This window comes from Doryrhamphus excisus, linkage group LG15 (genome assembly GCF_037039965.1).
Source record: "Doryrhamphus excisus strain RoL-2023G ecotype Guam linkage group LG15, RoL_Dexc_Guam_v1.1, whole genome shotgun sequence".
In the NCBI taxonomy this organism is placed as follows: Eukaryota; Metazoa; Chordata; class Actinopteri; order Syngnathiformes; family Syngnathidae; genus Doryrhamphus; species Doryrhamphus excisus.
This window is the reverse complement of record NC_136371.1, coordinates 669252-686819: the sequence shown is the minus strand read 5'-3', so window position 1 is coordinate 686819 and position 17568 is coordinate 669252. Positions and strand designations below refer to the sequence as shown.

The 17568-nt window shown below is 41.5% G+C and overlaps 1 protein-coding gene across 1 annotated transcript; it reads right to left on the bottom strand.

The window, feature by feature from the left end:
- Positions 1–1182: 1182 nt before the first annotated feature.
- bhlhe23 (basic helix-loop-helix family, member e23) lies at positions 1183–2506 on the bottom strand. The gene has a single exon (XM_058052467.2). The coding sequence runs from the start codon at positions 2202–2204 to the stop codon at positions 1518–1520; it is 687 nt and encodes a 228-aa protein (XP_057908450.1). The 5' UTR covers positions 2205–2506; the 3' UTR covers positions 1183–1517.
- Between the last annotated feature and the right edge of the window lie 15062 nt (positions 2507–17568).

The following is a 17568-nucleotide window of genomic DNA, read 5'->3' as shown; positions in this document are numbered from 1 at the left end:
ACACACACACACAACTCCAACACACACTCATTCTTTGTCGCAAAAAATGTCAACCATGTGATTATTAACGATAAGGCCGTGCAGGGCATGAACCGGGGCATCATAGCATCATCGAGTTTGTCACATCACATCCCTGATGTGGGGCCTCATCGGAGGGGGCAACGTATAAGATGCTTGAGGGGGTGTTGTGACATGCAGCTAAATGTCTAATATGAAAAACAAGACTTCCATCCATCAATTTTCTATGCGGCTTATCCTCACAGAGTAGTTGGTGTCCAACATTTAAAGTGATATTTAGTTGCTAATGACATGTAATGTGTCTTTTAGATTTGGATGAAATGATTTATACATCCAATGAGAGCATAAACATGTGGTGTATTTTAATGCAACTGCAGAATAAGACACCGTGCATGTAACAGCAAACCCCCGAGTTCAAGGTGTGTGATCCAGTGGTTGCTGTTTGTGTTTTTTGGCTGTCTTTTCTTTCCAAATTCATCCCGGTGCAGACATGCAAGGGGAAAGCGGCCCGGCAATGTTCCCTGCATGAAACTAAGCAGGCAGACAGGAGCTGAAATCGTGTTAATAGCTGTCCGGGGTGTAAGAGCCCTCCACGGGAGGCTGCGATCACTCAAATACCCAGAGACAGGTCAAGGGTGGCCCCCGGGCGGCTCTTACGCTCTGCCACCGACCCTCGGCGTGTCAAAGTGAACCCACCACCCCGGCCGAGCTGTTTTGGACGAGTCGGAGATTCTCATGCATGAAAAACAAAGCTGCAAAGTTGATTTCATCATTTATTCAATGAAGGGTTAGAATTATTTGGGCGTTTTAAGACACAATGTTGCACCGCTTGATCAATAACATGATATGACATTGATGGTCGTATGCAAATCACAGAAAAAAAATACAACAGAACAGTTAAATGAATCATAGCCAGTCTGATCATATAGATATGATTTTAATTATAAACACATGTAAACAATTCATGAAATTCATGTTGCAACACAACCCAAATCCCTGCTTGATTGCAGGCCGTGAGAATGATGAGCATAATTGGGCTTTTCTCCACAGTTGTAGTTACAATCATGTGAGATGTGCAAGACCTTGACAAAAATAATACATTATTCTTAAAAATATATATCAGGCAAGAAAACATGAAGTGGAGTTTCATACTTGCAATTGAAGCTGTAGTGTAAAGGAAATTAAACGTCATGTACACTTTGATGACTGGGTTGTTGCTGAATTTTGCATAGATTTCAAATGAAAACATTTGTAAATAAAATAGGACATTTGGACACGGCCTGGTCTCATTGGGGGGGGGGGGCAAGCAAGACGTTGGACTTTAAAAGAAGGCCTTATGCAGTTTTCGTTCCATTGCAGCATTACTTTGTCAAAATTATGCATTATTATTATTATTATTATTTTCCCCCACGGAATGATTTGAAAAGAACTAAAGGGAGGCAAAGAGCGATGGAGATGCGGAATGTTTGAAAAAGTTCCGAAAGAAAGTGAGGGGCGAGTCAAGGCTTGTCGTTGCAGTGTTTGAAGAGAGTGGACGGTGTCCCGGAGAACGTGGAGCATTTATCGGCGCAGTTGGCCAGAGCCGAGCCCGAGAAGGGATACACGGCGGCGGCCTGGCCGAAGGGCGCCAGGGCGGTGGGGATCGGCGAAGAGAGGCTTTGTCCCTGGTTGAGGTAGGCCACCAGCCGCCGCATCTCCTCCAGAGCCTGAGCCTGCATGAGGATGTAGTTCTTGGCCAGGAGGAGAGTTGCTATTTTGGAGAGTTTTCTCACCGACGGGCTGTGGGCGTAAGGGATGACGGCTCTCAGGCCGTCCAGGGCGTCGTTCAGGTCGTGCATCCTCCTCCTCTCCCGGGCGTTGATGCTGAGCCGCAGGGAGCGCTGCTCCTTGGACTTCTTGGCCAGGGGACCCCCGGACTTGTCTTCCCCGAAGGGGGCGCCTCTTTTTCGGGACTCTAGCGCGTCGAAGCCGTCCTCGTCGTCGCTGGTGTGCTCTCCGCCGCTCTCGTTGGACTTGGCGGTTTGCCCGCTGAGGAAGTCGGCGGCCGGCGTGAGGGGGAAGCGACCCGGGCTTCCGGCAGCGTGGCCGGTGCCGAAACCGAAGGCGGACTGACCGTAGCGCTGCGTCAGGTCCAGGAGCGCGTCGTTGCTGATGGACTTGAGCAGGTTCTCGTCACTGACGTTCATCGTCTCTCCGGAAGAGGGGGGAAAAGTCTACTTCCCGTTGGCTTTTGGAACTGGAATGACGCCGTCCAGCCTCGCCGCGCTCCTTCCCTCTCTGGTGACTCTCGAAGAAGGAGGACGTGAAAAGTGTGAAGCTCTACATGTGCGCGCCGCTCCTCGCTGCTGTTGCGCGCATAGCCCACGACCAAAAACAACAACTTGGAATCAAACTTGCCCGAGTGTGCTCGGATGATGGCGTGCTCTTTCTTGCTCCCCGCCTCTCTCGCCCTCCCTCGCCTTGGGCAAACTAAGGCTCGCACCCTGTCCTGCTCCGGCGTTAGTAGGAGCGCCAAGCCCGCCGGGATTACTCCCTCGTCCAATCAGGAGCGGCTTTTAATTAACTGGAGCTGATCCTCTCCGGTCTGCGCTCGCTGTGTGTGATTGCTGGAACTAAAAGTGGCACGTAGCCCACTTTGCTAGTCACTTTATGACACCAAAGACGCACTGTTCGATGCCCAGTATGTGTACAGTAGGACTGCAGGACAAATGATTCCAACCCAAAGTGTGTGCAGCCTTTTCCAGGCGCAAAAGGTTACAGTTCCCGAGTTGTCAAAGTTCCAAAACATGAATGCATCCGATTGCTTTAAAAGATATACAAACCGTACAGATGATTAAGAGAACATATATGGGGTTTTTCAAGTTTTACGGTTATTTGTGCCGCACACAAAGAGATTGCTTTATTCCTATGGAATATAATATATATTGGAGAATATGAATTGCCTATACTCCAATGTGAGTGTGAATGGTTTGCTTATATGGGTTAAGGTTAAGGGACTCATTCGTATACAGTTCTCTGAACAACGTAGCATCATAACTCCCTCAAAGGGTCATTAAATATTGGTATATGGTACTGGTACTGGTATATGGTCTGGATCACAACTTCCAAGTTTCATGAAAATTCTGCACGAATATCAGCTGTGATAGGCTGATACAAATGTATTTGTCCTGGAGGCCACAATGCAATGAAATGCTTTAGACTGGAAAAACACCATCAGAATAGAAGATTAAAATGTAATGGTAATGGTAATGGTAATGGTAATGGTAATGGTAATGGTAATGGTAATGGTAATGGTAATGGTAATGGTAATGGTAATGGTTTTATTTCATTTGAACATGCATCAGATTCCAATTGAGTGCATCCCATAATCAGTTCCCAGTTCCACATGTCCAAAAGGAGTAGGAAGAAGCAAAGCTTATTAAATCCTACCCCTCCATCTGGTACTTTTACAATCAGTAACTGTTACATTTGTTCACTTCCTGCTTTCCTAATATAGTTTAAGTTTTTTTTTAAATGTTCTTTTTCTTTTTCTTTTTTATTTTAACTTTTGGGGCGGCACAGCGGTCTAGTGGTTAGCGTGCAGATCTCACAGCTAGGAGACCAGGGTTCAATTCCACCCTCGGCCATCTCTGTGTGGAGTTTGCATGTTCTCCCCGTGCATGTGTGGGTTTTCTCCGGGTACTCCGGTTTCCTCCCACATTCCAAAAACATGCTAGGTTAATTAGCCACTCCAAATTGTCCATAGGTATGAATGTGAGTGTGAATGGTTGTTTGTCTATATGTGCCCTGGGATTGGCTGGCCACCAGTCCAGGGTGTACCCCGCCTCTCGCCCAAAGACAGCTGGGATAGTAGTGTAATTGGAATTCATTTACAGTAAGTGAAGTCAATAATTAGACTTTTTGTCTAATTAAAAGACATTTTTGCTTCAGGACTTGCATGAACAAGTACTTTCAGGACGATGGCAAAGGCGAAATACCACGCCCACACCCATACCAAATCATGGGGGGTCAATAATGACATACTAGTTAAGTATTGGTTGCTTTTGCCATTTGTGTGTCTTCAGAATGTTGTTGAGGAATTGGGCAATCCTGGATTGAGTTACTTGAATCATTAGAATCTTTATACATATTTTAGATCTACCTGCGGTGTAAAATGCTTCACTACCGCATATCTTTTTGAGTTGAAGCGCTACGAGCGTTCACACAAACATTACACTGACGATGTACTGGACTGTACGTTGGACCAGCCCGTTTTCGGGGTGACGGTCCCACCAGATTCTTTTGGTTCTCAAGGACAGTTTACAATTCAAACAGGAAGAGATACAAGCAGTTACAATGCCAGCACTGGAGAGAATGATTAGCCATCACGGTTTTAACAAAGTCCAATCAATCTCCGATAAATAGCTCTGTTCCAGAGAGGTGGTACAACAGACTCCCCTTTCGGGAATTGTTTGGGATAATAGTTTAAACTATCTCCAGTCAGTCTCATTTTGGACAGCTCTTGGCTCCATTAGAACAGTGGCATACATATATACCAACTATTTGTGTGTTTGAGCAGATAAAAACTTTCCAAATGAAAGCTCATCAGAATGTGTTATGTCTTTGTGGTAGATTTTGTCTAAAACAAAATATTCCAGTCCTAAAGTGCAAAGAGTGAAACATCATCTGAGCCTTGGGCCAACTGCCTGCTGTGGAGAAATTGTAGGCATTAGTGCCACCTTGTGGTGATAATGGATATATCAGTACATTTAGGATCATTTAAGTAGAGCACAATGGGAGGCAGGAATCTTTCCATCCATTTACAAGGAGCATCTATAACGTGGATGTTTACATTTAGAAAAAAATGCATGAATTGGCATAAAGCTACCTTTTAAGCACCTTAATTAGATGATTATTCATTCATTCATTTTCTACTGCTTTTCCTCACGAGGGTTGCGGGGGTGCTGGAGCCTATCCCAGCTGTCCACCCTGGACTGGTGGCCAGCCAATCACAGGGCACATATAGACAAACAACCATTCACACTCACATTCATACCTATGGACAATTTGGAATTAGCCAATTAACCTAGCATGTTTTTGGAATGTGGGAGGAAACCGGAATACCCGGGAAAAACCCACGCATGCACGGGGAGAACATGAAAACTCCACACAAAGATGGCCATGGGTGGAATTGAACTCGGGTTCCTAGGAAGTCATGAATCATCAGGGAGTAGCGCAGGTTCTTACCGGGTGAGATGTGCAGGGCATGCCCACAATAACCAGTCAATCTATGATTTACAATTTCTGATTCTGGATTCACCAGCCCCCAAAATTTGAAGATTTTCCACCAAAAACATATAAATGTACTTTTTTCACAGAAAATAAGACATTTTTTCTTTATGCCGCACTGATAATGTTTTGCTTGGACAGTTAATCCAACCTCAAAACAATAATTCCTCTTTTCTAGACGTTACCATGCCAACATCTGACAACATGTGTTTACATTTTAGACCTTCCTTCATTGAGACCTCAGCAAGAAGCAACCAATGACAGCCAGGTATATCTCAATAGAAGTGTAGCGAGGAAACATGACTGAAACAAAACAATCCATTCCACATTAATAAAAGACCAAAGTTCCTCAGCAGTTGTCAGCAGGAGGATTTTTTCATGCCCAGCAGATGGCAGAAAAGTCCTTTTTGTTCTTTCGTTGCAGAATAAATGGCTTATATTGACTTGTAAATATGAAACATGGTAGTATGGGTTTTTCATTTTCATGTCAGACACTTCAGTATGGCTTGTTGTGATTGAGCGTGTGTTATGTTGAGGTGCTCGTACTCTGAGTGGGATTTGTTGACATTGTTTACAGGTGAGAATGGGTGTCCCGGGTGTTTGTATGTCAATCCTGTGGTTGACAGCCAGTCCACAACCTTTTGGCTAAGAGAGCCATAAAAGCCACATATTGTAGGTTCAGTCATTTTCTAACACTTACCCTCACGAGGGTCACAGGGCACATATAGACAAACAACCATTCACACTCACATTCATACCTATGGACAATTTGGAGTCGACAATTTTTGAAATGTGAGAGGAAAACCGGAATACCCGGAGAAAACCCACGCATGCACGGGGAGAACATGCAAACTCTACACAGAGATAGCCGAGGGTGGAATTGAACCCAGGTCTCCTAGTTGTGAGGTCTGCATGCTAACCACACGACCGCCGTGCAGCCGACAGTAAGACAACGTGACAAAATGTTCTACTATCACATCATCTCATAGTCACATGTTCAACTTTCCCCTTCAATTTGGTCTGAAACGAATATGCAGACTTAAACCAAATGAAGCAAATCAGGGGGAGCCTGTGAAATACTTTGGCGCACCTTTCCAGCCGTACAGCGTCTATCCGCCCACGGCATCATCCAAGCCAGAACCGTGGTGGATCTCTCCCAGCTGCAGTATAAAATGCTGTATTAATCGGGCACACTTTCTTTAATGTATCATTAACCAATCCTAATCAAATGAAATAGAAACTGAACCAGTGCAGTAGTTGAATTCCAAGTGTGTGTTGTGATGTTGTGATGACTGTTGTTCAGGCAACTTCCACTTTATTCCTGCCGGACCCAGCACTAAAAGCCTTACAAGCAACAGGAGCAACACAAAAGTGTCAACATAACAACTAAAAATACATGATGCTTTGAAAGCCTGCGCGGCGCCTCAAAGTCACCATGGCAACTGCAGCCTCAGCTGCCACACAACAGCTGCCTCTTGAGTGCGGAGCTTCTGTCTGTGATTGCAGTGATGGTGGAGATCCACCAAGTGGCAGAAGAGACTTTCCTATTGCCTAAAAGGTTTTGACAGGAACATTGTGTGTACATATCATTGATGTGCTTCATCTTGGAGTGTACGTAGTCCTAGGAGCTGGGTACTTGCAATACCAGTAATGGTAATGGTTTTATTTCATTTGAACATGCATCAGATTCCAATTGAGTGCATCCCATAATCAGTTCCCAGTTCCACATGTCCAAAAGGAGTAGGGAGAAGCAAAGCTTATTAAATCCTACCCCTCCATCTGGTACTTTTACAATCAGTAACTAGTACATTTGTTCACTTCCTGCTTTCCTAATCTAATTTAATTTTTTTTAACTGTAAATTTTAATTTTAATTTTAATTTTAATTTTAATTTTAATTTTAATTTTAATTTTAATTTTAATTTTAATTTTAATTTTAATTTTAATTTTAATTTTAATTTTAATTTTAATTTTAATTTTAATTTTAATTTTAATTTTAATTTTAATTTTAATTTATTTTTCAAAGTACTCTGTGATATGAGCATCCAATGCCATAATGTGTACCATAGTGCGTGTCAATATAGTGATATATATAGCACATCATGACTTGTTCAAGACTCTTCATCCTTGTATTTAGCAAACATCAACTGCTTGTATTGTTTCTTGAATTGGCTCATCGTTGTGCATTGTTTGATTTCCTTACTCAATCCATTCCATAGTTTGATTCCACATACTGAAATGCTATGGCTAGCATAACGTAGTCCTAGCATATAAATGTTTCAAATGTATAGAAACTAGAGTAATTAGAATATTGCAATAATAATTGTATAATGTGTTGTATGCACCACATAGCAAGTTCGACTTACGGTGTATTTATCCCGTTGAGGTTGTCGTATGTATCCTTAATTTTGCATTCACTTCCTGCCCTCTTTTCTTCACGCACACACACACACACACACACACACACATCAAAGTCGGAGTGAAGATGGAGCAGGCCGCTTTGATCTCTTGCTGCATTCTGTGATGAATGTTTGGATTTACAGTGTAGACTACCGGAACGTGGTAGCCGTGACTCCCCTCTTTCTATCTTGGCCATCAGAAGCTATGAACAAGCACATTTGGCTCTAATCGTGGTCAAGCTGGGAGAAGAGCATGGAACCTTCAACTGTATATGACCACAGTCAGACATACGACGGTTGGTTTATTTTCAAATGAGATCTTTGGCAGTCAGAATGTCGGTGAGGCTTGCTGACGACGGCGAAGCGAAACTAAGCATCGGGAAGCAAAGAAAGACTTTGCCTGGCGCACGTTGCACATTGCACCCACGTTTCATCACGAGCCAAGCCAAGAGGCCGGGGTACACCCAGGAATGCTCAGCAGCCAATCACAGGGCAAAAGAAGAGAAAATAAGTCAACAAATGTACACGCTGTACATTCTTACTCTTTTTAACCCCAAATCCCCTCCTTCACGTCTTTATCGCTCACTTCCCATGTTGTCTCTCTACAATGCAGTGCGGTGCAGATTTTCTTCTTTTTGCAAGGCGGAGAGGTATGCTGGAGAAAGGCGGCGTCTTTTGAATAATTGTTGAAGTTATTTTTACTGTGACCCATTTTGGAGCGCCTTTCTTCTCATTTAAAGGCGCCACAGTATGTTTTAACTTTAGAATTAGAATGATTGCATTTTATTCTATTTTCATGATTGCGTATATACATTTAAGTGCTTAGCACTATCATGCTAGGTGTTAGCATGTTGATGTTAGAATGTTAGCATTTTTTGTATTTTCATGGGTAAACACATCCATACACACTTAGCGCTATCATCCTAGGTGTTAAGATGCTAACATTAGCATGTTAACATGCCAATGTTAGCATATTAACACTTTATTTAAACGTGTTACCATTGTTAGAATGCTAACATTAGAATGCTAGCATTTTATTCTATTTTCATGAATGGGTATATACATTTAAGTACTTAGCACTATCATGCTAGGTGTTAGCATGTTAGCATTTTTTGTATTTTCATTGGTAAATACATCCATACACACTTAACACTATCATCCTAGGTGTTAAGATGCTAACATGTTAACATGATAATGTTAGCATATTCACACTTTATATGAATATGTTAACATTGTTTGCATGCTAACAATGAATGGGTATATACATTTAAGTACTTAGCACTATCATGCTAGGTGTTAGCATGTTGATGTTGGCATTTTTTGTATTTTCATGGGTAAACACTTCCATATACACTTAGCACTATCATCCTAGGTGTTAAGATGCTAACATTAGCATGTTAACATGCTAATGTTAGCATCTTATATTCTCAAAGTCATATATTAACACTTTATATAAACACTTTATATAAACACTTAGCATGTTAATATCCTAACTGTTAGCATTGCTAGCATGTTAATGTTAGCATATGCAATTTTTTTGCTCCTTTCATGGTTAGACTCATATATAAACACTTCGCAAAACACACCTTCAAGTTCACCTCTGAATGGCTGAAGAAAAACAAGAGGAAGACTGGAGTGGCCTGGTCAAAGTCCTGATCTGAATCCTATTGAGATGCGGTGGCATGACCTTGAAAAAGAGGTTGATGCTGGAAAAACCCTCCAATGTGGCCGAATTACAACAATTCTACAAAGACAAGTGGACAAAACTTCCTCCACAGTGCTGTAAGAATTACACTTGATTGCACTTGTTGCTGCTCAGGGTGGCCCGACCAGTTATTAGATTTAGGGGGCAATCACTTTTTCACACCGGGCTATTGACGTTTTTTTTCTACCTTAACTCATTCACTATCTTTTTTTAACACAAACGCTTGCTCCTTGTGGCTTCTTCTTCTGGCTTTCAACAAAGGCGGTGGCATCTTTGCCCTCTCCTCTTCCTTATCTTCTCTGCTTTGCTTCTGTGTCTCGTTTTAGCTTCTGTGTCTCTGCAATGCTGGTTGAATCTAAATTATGGAATTGATCGACGGTCCCTCCAAGCAATTAACAACATCTTCTCGACTCGGATTGGTTCGAGGGAACCTGTCTGCCCTGACGGAACGGTCACCGATGTCACCGATGGGTACATGATGAACCGTTGTGGGAAGTGGAAGGTCACGTGCCGTGTGATTCGCCTTTCCGAAAACGTCTACCTATTCAGAACCACGATAACAGGTCGGTGCTGTTTGGATTATGGACCGAATTCGTAAGACGGAAGCAGCGGTTCAACGCCCCCCAACAGCTGCCCGTCACCATTGGTATTGTGGGTAAAGCCGTTAGCACTTGAAATGTGATATGAATCACAACAAGGAAAATATCTTGGAGAGGTTTTCGGCTTTGCAAAGGCAGATGGATCGATTGAGAGACCAGAGTAGACAAACACGGTAGCTGGGTCTATTCGAATGTGGCTACTCGCACCAACACACACACACCAACACACACACACACACACACACACACACACACACACACACGCCTTCCCTGTGTTAAAAGTCTGCTGGAGTTTTCCTTGCAGTTTAAGTCCATATTTAATGAAGTGACTCTCTTGTTAAAATGATTTTAAGTGCTCCTGTGCAGAAGCTGTGGGCCTGAGGGGAGGAGCTTTTATTTATTCATTGGGCGGTTCACTGCCTCTTCCCCACTTTGGCTCCGTGAAGAATGGAGAGGATTAGAGCCATGAATCCCTCCTCCTCGTCGCACAAGCTTCTTCCCTCTCCCTGGCTGGCCGTGTTCGATCCCCGCGGGGACACCGCTATGTCACTTCAGATTAACGTCCGTCAGAACGTGATGCTGTAGAGGGCGACTGAGTCCCAACATACACGAATACGTGCGAGCTGTGGCCAAATCACGGACAGCCATGTCCAAATAAGCAACATGGAGTGGAAACGAAGCACTTGAAGCATTTCTGTTGCCTCCACAAACACAGAAATCCAGTTTGTTTGTAAATACTGCATTCATTTTGGACCATCAAATGCGCCTCTACAGCTGTCCTCTACTTGATCTTGACGCTATCATGAACAAGTATGAACACAAATCTAAAGTATGTCGCCAAAGAGGCAAAGGAAAAGGCAGAAAGTTTCTTCAAGATTGAGCCGTGGGCTGATTCCTCCCCGTCTTTGTGTGAAGTTTTGGGCTGACTGCTCCCTCGTTATCGCTCCTCGCTTGCAGAATGGGAGGGGAAGTGCACAAGATGAGAGCGATATATCATTAACCAAGAGTATTTCAACAACAAAGGGCAGATCCTATCAAATCTCACCCATCTCTGCACACATGTGATCGAAAAAATGCCCTCCTTTGTTTAAAATACTAATGCTTACATCTTTAACTATATTTCTATAGTTTTTACCGTCGTGTTTTACTTTAGCCATGCAGCTAAATGCATATTGTTAATTCACCGCAATGACCTAGATTTTAAAACCCATGAAGAAGAGCGCAGACAAAAACATAATCATGTCTTCCACTTCCAGCCATTATTCCTTGCCTCAGAAGATCCAGTTGGATCAATTAACGGTAAATCACACATCTAAAATTCCTCTTTTTTTCTCATTTCACAGTCCCCTCCTTCTCATCTCCCCCTCAAACATCAAACTGAAACGTTAAAAATGTAAATGAATCTTCCCCGCCAATTCAGTTCTCACAAACTTATAATTGGATTTTGGCTATTAATATAAAGGCTGCCCTCATTCTCATAAATGCATGCCATACTAGTCTTTTCCACGAGATGAGAAGCGAGGATGGCAAGGTGGAAGAGAGAGCAGCATGGAGAAGTGTGAGCTATATTAAAACGTCATTGGTTAGTGCCATATAGCCTCATATTGCTGCTGCACTTCGTAGAAGCTACAAAGAAGAACATTCAACGGTACTCATGCTGTCTCCAAGACAAAAAACGAAAGGCTATAATTATAGATAATTAGATTCTAGATATATATTATAGCCTGTGAGCAGTGAAGAGAATGACATACAAACCTCCAGCCTGGAAGAAGCAAAGCTAATACCTCTAAATGATGATTGACAGTCGTCTGATACATTAGAGTGTTTCTGTCGCTGAGATCCTTTGTGTGTTGCATTATATGGTTAGCCGCCTGAAATAATTCATGATAGGGAAGAAGTACATTTGAAACACTTCTATGCTAGGACTACGTTATGCTAGCCATAGCATTTCAGTATGCTAAATCCAAGGATGAAGAGTCTTGAACCAGTCATGATGTGCTATATATATCACTATATTGACACTTACTATGGTACCCATTATGGCATTGGATGCTCATATCACCCAGTACTTCGGTATGGGACAAAAAATGTAAAAATAAAAAAAATAAATAAAAAAAACCTTAAACTATATTAGGAAAGCAGGAAGTGAACAAATGTAACAGTTACTGATTGTAAAAGTACCAGATGGAGAAAACCATTTCTGTTGCCCAGTGGGCACATAGTAAATAATTGAAAACCATTTCACCCTTTAAACGTGATTTGAGCTACAATATTATAATGACTGCAACATGAAAATTCACCAACAAATGCACATAAACTTTCAGGCCACGTATGATTACATTGTCTCATTCTAAAGATGAGAAAATGAATTCTTCGTACTTTGGTATGTGACAAAAAAAAAATTAAAAAAAATTAAAAATTAAAAATTAAAAATTAAAAAATTAAAAAATTAAAAAATTAAAAAATTAAAAAATTAAAAAATTAAAAAATTAAAAAAACTATTTAAAAAACAAAAAAATGTATAAAATTAAAAAAACTTAAACTATATTAGGAAAGCAGGAAGTGAACAAATGTAACAGTTATTGATTGTAAAATTACCAGATGGAGGGGTAGGATTTAATAAGCTTTGCTTCTTCCTACTCCTTTTGGACATGTGGAACTGGGAACTGATTATGTGATCACTCAATTGTAATCTGATGCATGTTCAAATGAAATAAAACCATTACCATTACCATACTAATAATAAATTGATGGTAAAAACAGGTCAGCTGGTTTTCTCTCGACAGTCATTAATTCATTCTCTCCTTCCGTGTTTCTTTCCTGAGTTCTTAGGATCAAAAAGGGCAGAGAATGACAAGCCGCAGCCTAAGTTTTGAGTTAACTAGCATGTTCGGGAGGAGAAATATGAAAGATGGCGTCAAACCAAAGACAAAAGTTAAAAAAATTTGTAGGCAGACGCATGAAAATAAGCTTGCAATATTTGTGAAATAGACAGATGGTGCGATAGAGCACCAGATGCTGTGTGGGAGGGTTATTTAATTGATGATATCGCACCGAATCTCTCCCTCTTTTCTCCCAACAACATGCACATCAACACTCATGCATGTCATATTTGCCCTGCCACCTCCTTATCCTTGCATGACACACCGCCCACGCGTCTCCATCCTACCTCCCATGCACTCCCCGGGGGGGTGGGGGGGGTTGCAGAGCCTGTGTCTCATGTGAACCCTGAGTGATAAATAATGATGCTGAGCATGCTTTATTGAATAGTAGAAGAAAGAAAGATCTTTATTGTCACATGTGCAATACAGCAAAATGTGTCTCTGCATTTAAGCCGTCATGCGATGCACGGGGACCGGATCTGGGTCGTGGAGCAAAGCATCCACATGGAGGTGATCTGGAGGCAATATAAGTGTCTTTGCCCAAGGACACAACTAAGAAAGTGGGATTCAAACCCGGAACGAATCAGTTATTGCCCCAGGAATGTTACAAGTCCATTTTTATATGAAAAACTTTCATACTGACATATTGTATGCGGTTTTCTTTGCGCTATGCAGCTGTGTCTTTTAAATATAATAGGCAGCATATAGCATCACTTTATGGCCACCCCATTATGGAATGGTTCTGTTCAAATGAGCTAACGTTAGCTTACGCTAACCAGTTCTCATAGGGGGTATGTGAAGAAAAATGTAATGAGTTAGCGCCTAACTCTGACTGTTACGAGTGCATCTGAATGCCTCACGTCGTGAGGAGACCAGTGTCAAGGTGTTTGCTCTGTGCTTTTTTGCTCATTGCTCTGTGCATCATATCAACAAATAAGTACGTTTGAATGATTATTTTGTGCATTAAAAGCGTTCCATGTTGAAGATTTCATTTATATAGATGGTTAAATAAATTCCCGCACGGTACAGCGGTGAGGCCTTATAATTGGTTGTATATATTTTTGTATTTTGGATACTAATTGAATTGGGACCTCATGGAAAATGGACACTTCACACTCAACAAGCAGGAACAAAATTAGCCAACTGTTGTCAGTGTTGAACTAGCTTTTTTTTCTAAGAATGGTGCATTCAGGTGCATCAGGTGCAATCACAGACATTTAGAAATCACAGTAAACACATCCAACCATGCACATGCAGCCAAAAATCACATTATATTTATGCTCACGAGGGTCGCGGGCGTGCTGGAGCCTATCACAGTTGTCTTTGGGCGAGAGGCGTTGTACACCCTGGACTGGTGGCCAGCCAATCACAGGGCACATATAGACAAACAACCATTCACACTCACATTCATACCAATTTGGAGAACATGCAAACTCCACACAGAGATGGCCGAGTGTGGACTCGAACTCGGGTCTCCTAGCTGTGTGGCCTGCACGCTAAACACTCATCACTGTGCAGCCGACAGTAAGACAACGTGACAAAATGTTCTACTAGCACATCGTCTCATAGTCACATGTTCAACTTTCCCCTTCAATTTGGTCTGAAACGAATATACAGACTTAAACCTAATTAAGCAAATCAGGGGGAGCTAGTGAAATACTTTGGCGCACCTTTCCAGCGGTACAGCGTCAATCCGCCCACGGCATCATCCAAGCCAGAACCGTGATGGATCTCTCCCAGCTCCAATTTGAGTTCTCCGTTGGCCCCTTTTATCGCTTGTTTGTTTTTGCTGTTGTGTATACAGGTAGAAACTGTTCTACGTGTTTCCTGCCAAACAAGAAAAAAAATCCAGAAAACAAGTCTAATTAATTAGCTTCTGATTTGTAAATGCAAATGATCTTAATTGAAAAAAATAGACTTTTTTTCCAGGCTTCAAAGGGAGACGGTGCCTCTAATCAGAGGGTTTGTTCAGCTGTGGCACTAATGAGACAAATTTGGCCTAACAAGGGAGCAATGCCCTAATTTATTTATGTTAATGATATGAAACAGTGCTTGTCCTTTTGGTGTATCTACGAAGGGATCAGTCACACACACACACACACTTCTCTATGCTCTTTACCTTCAGGGTTTCATCATCAGCTTTGTTGAGGTGCTGCAGAATTGTTTCAGAGAGTTGATGAGCCTAATTCACTTGGTTGATGAGTCAATTGAAATGGAACAATAGAACTATTATATAACGTCAAATTGCATATTCTGTTTAATATAAAGTATGTAGAAGAGGACCATGATGATACTATGATGTCAACAAAAAAAAAGAGCAGCATGGAACTAACATTTTCTGTTCTTTTATCGTGTGCCCATATCTGTTTCAGATGTCTACAGGTGCAGCAGCTGGAGAAAAATAAAGAACGCATTTCTCAAAGCTGAAAAGATGACTTTTGGGAGGGCTTTGATCAGGGTTTGAATTTTTCCGATTTTCTCCGAGTACTCCGGTTTCCTCCCACATTCTGACATAGTTCATCTTCAAACAGCTAAAATAACGCATAAGGCTAAAAATAAGCAATTAGCTAAAAATGTCATCCAATACTTCTCTACAAGAGAAGAGAAATATGATCTCAGGGAAGAAGTACATTTGAAACACTTCTATGCTAGGACTACGTTATGCTAGCCATAGCATTTCAGTATGTGGAATCAAACTATGGAATGGATTGAGTAAGGAAATCAAACAATGCACAACGATGAGCCAATTCAAGAAACAATACAAGCAGTTGATGTTTGCTAAATACAAGGATGAAGAGTCTTCAACCAGTCATGATGTGCTATTAAATTAAATTAAATTAAATTAAATTAAATTAAATTAAATTAAATTAAATTAAATTAAATTAAATTAAATTAAATTAAATTAAATTAAATTAAATTAAATTAAATTAAATTAAATTAAATTAAATTAAACTTGGGAATTATACTCGGAAAGCAGGAAGTGAACAAATGTAACAGTTACTGATTGGCGGGGTAGGATTTAATAAGCTTTGCTTCTTCCTGTAGCCCACCCCTCGCCCAAAATCAGCTAGGATAGGCTCCAGCACTCCCGCGACTGTCGTGAGGATAAGCGGTAGAAAATGTTTGTTTTCGTTGTGCCATACCTGCGCAGTGTGAAGGAAAGTGGAATCGCCGCAGGCAGCAATCGATCGGTGGGTCCCTATTGATATATGCTGTGCTGCCATATACGTACATGGCTGGCCTTCACACATACCATCCAGGCACAGTCGGAGCGTTGTGCTTCTATTCAAAACACCCACATACACATATGAATTCATCTGAAAACAGGTGGGCAGTTGCTGTTTCCACTTTTAATTGGACTGATGGTTGTCCAGGCATGATGAGCAAACTAACTCCATCACTAAGTAGCATCTTGTCGCTTGTTGAATTATGGAGAGGCAGGCTGCAAAATGCAAGCAAACAAAGCAGAGGAAGGACCGCTGTGTTTGAGCCTGCTTGAATGTGGTGATAAAATTTGATTATTCATGTGTGATGCATGCTGTGTGGATTCTTGTGTCAGTGTGTGGAGGAGTACTGAGCCGCTCCATGGTGACTGTAGAGAAAGTGTACGTGCCAGACCGGCCAGATGGTATCCTGTTGACCGAGTTCATCATGATCCAAAGAAAGGGGAAAAAAGAACTGATTTAGAAGTTTCATGATTGTCTCTCTGAAGACATCTGCTCAACACGCTGTTTCTATTGATCTATGTTAAAGCAAGAAATGACACACATTGCTAACACCGTCAACAGAGAAGCAGAGCTAACACCCAGGCCATCAAACCCCCTTGAGGAGCGTTGAGGAGCGTGGAACTACACTAGCTGGCATCTGTTACATGATGGCAGATGTTGCTGGTGGACTCATGTTTCCTTTTTAGTCCTCTGTTGCATGTTTGATCATATCCAAGCTCCTTGAGCATGACGAACGGGCATGTTTGGACATGTTGGTTGGCCAGTCTCCATTTTCAGTCATGCAAACCCGACTATCACTTGAACTGTACCTAATGTATTGCAATACATATTTGGCCTGTACTCTTTCAATATGTATGCTACTCTATATAATACTCTTTCAACATAGCATGTTTTTGGAATGTGGGAGGAAAGCAGAGAACCCGGAGAAAACCTGCCCACGCACGGGGAGAATTTTTTGCATGTTCTCCCCGTGCATGCGTGGGTTTTCTCCGGGTACTCCGGTTTCCTCCCACATTCCAAAAACATGCTAGGTTAATATTTATTTTATTTATAGAATAATATTTATTTGTTTTATTAAAACAATCAACCAATCCGGCCCACTTGGAAGTAGATTTCCCTCCTTACGGCCCCCACCGAGAGGTTGGGGATGTTCACTGATGTGGACGTTTGGTGTCAAGAACGGGAGCCATGGCTACAAGATGCATGTTTGTTTATATACAAAGTACCTTTTAGCATAAGCCAAGATAGCTTCTCAACCCACACAACACATTTCCAGCCTTCAAAATAAGAGCACTTTGCACTCTATCTGGTTTAGATGGGTGGATGGATAATACCAGAGACAAACGAAGATTAATAATAATAATAATAATAATAATAATAATAATAATAATAATAATAATAATAATAATAATAATAATAATAATAATAATAATAATAATAATAATAATAATAATGTGGAGAATAAATAGATG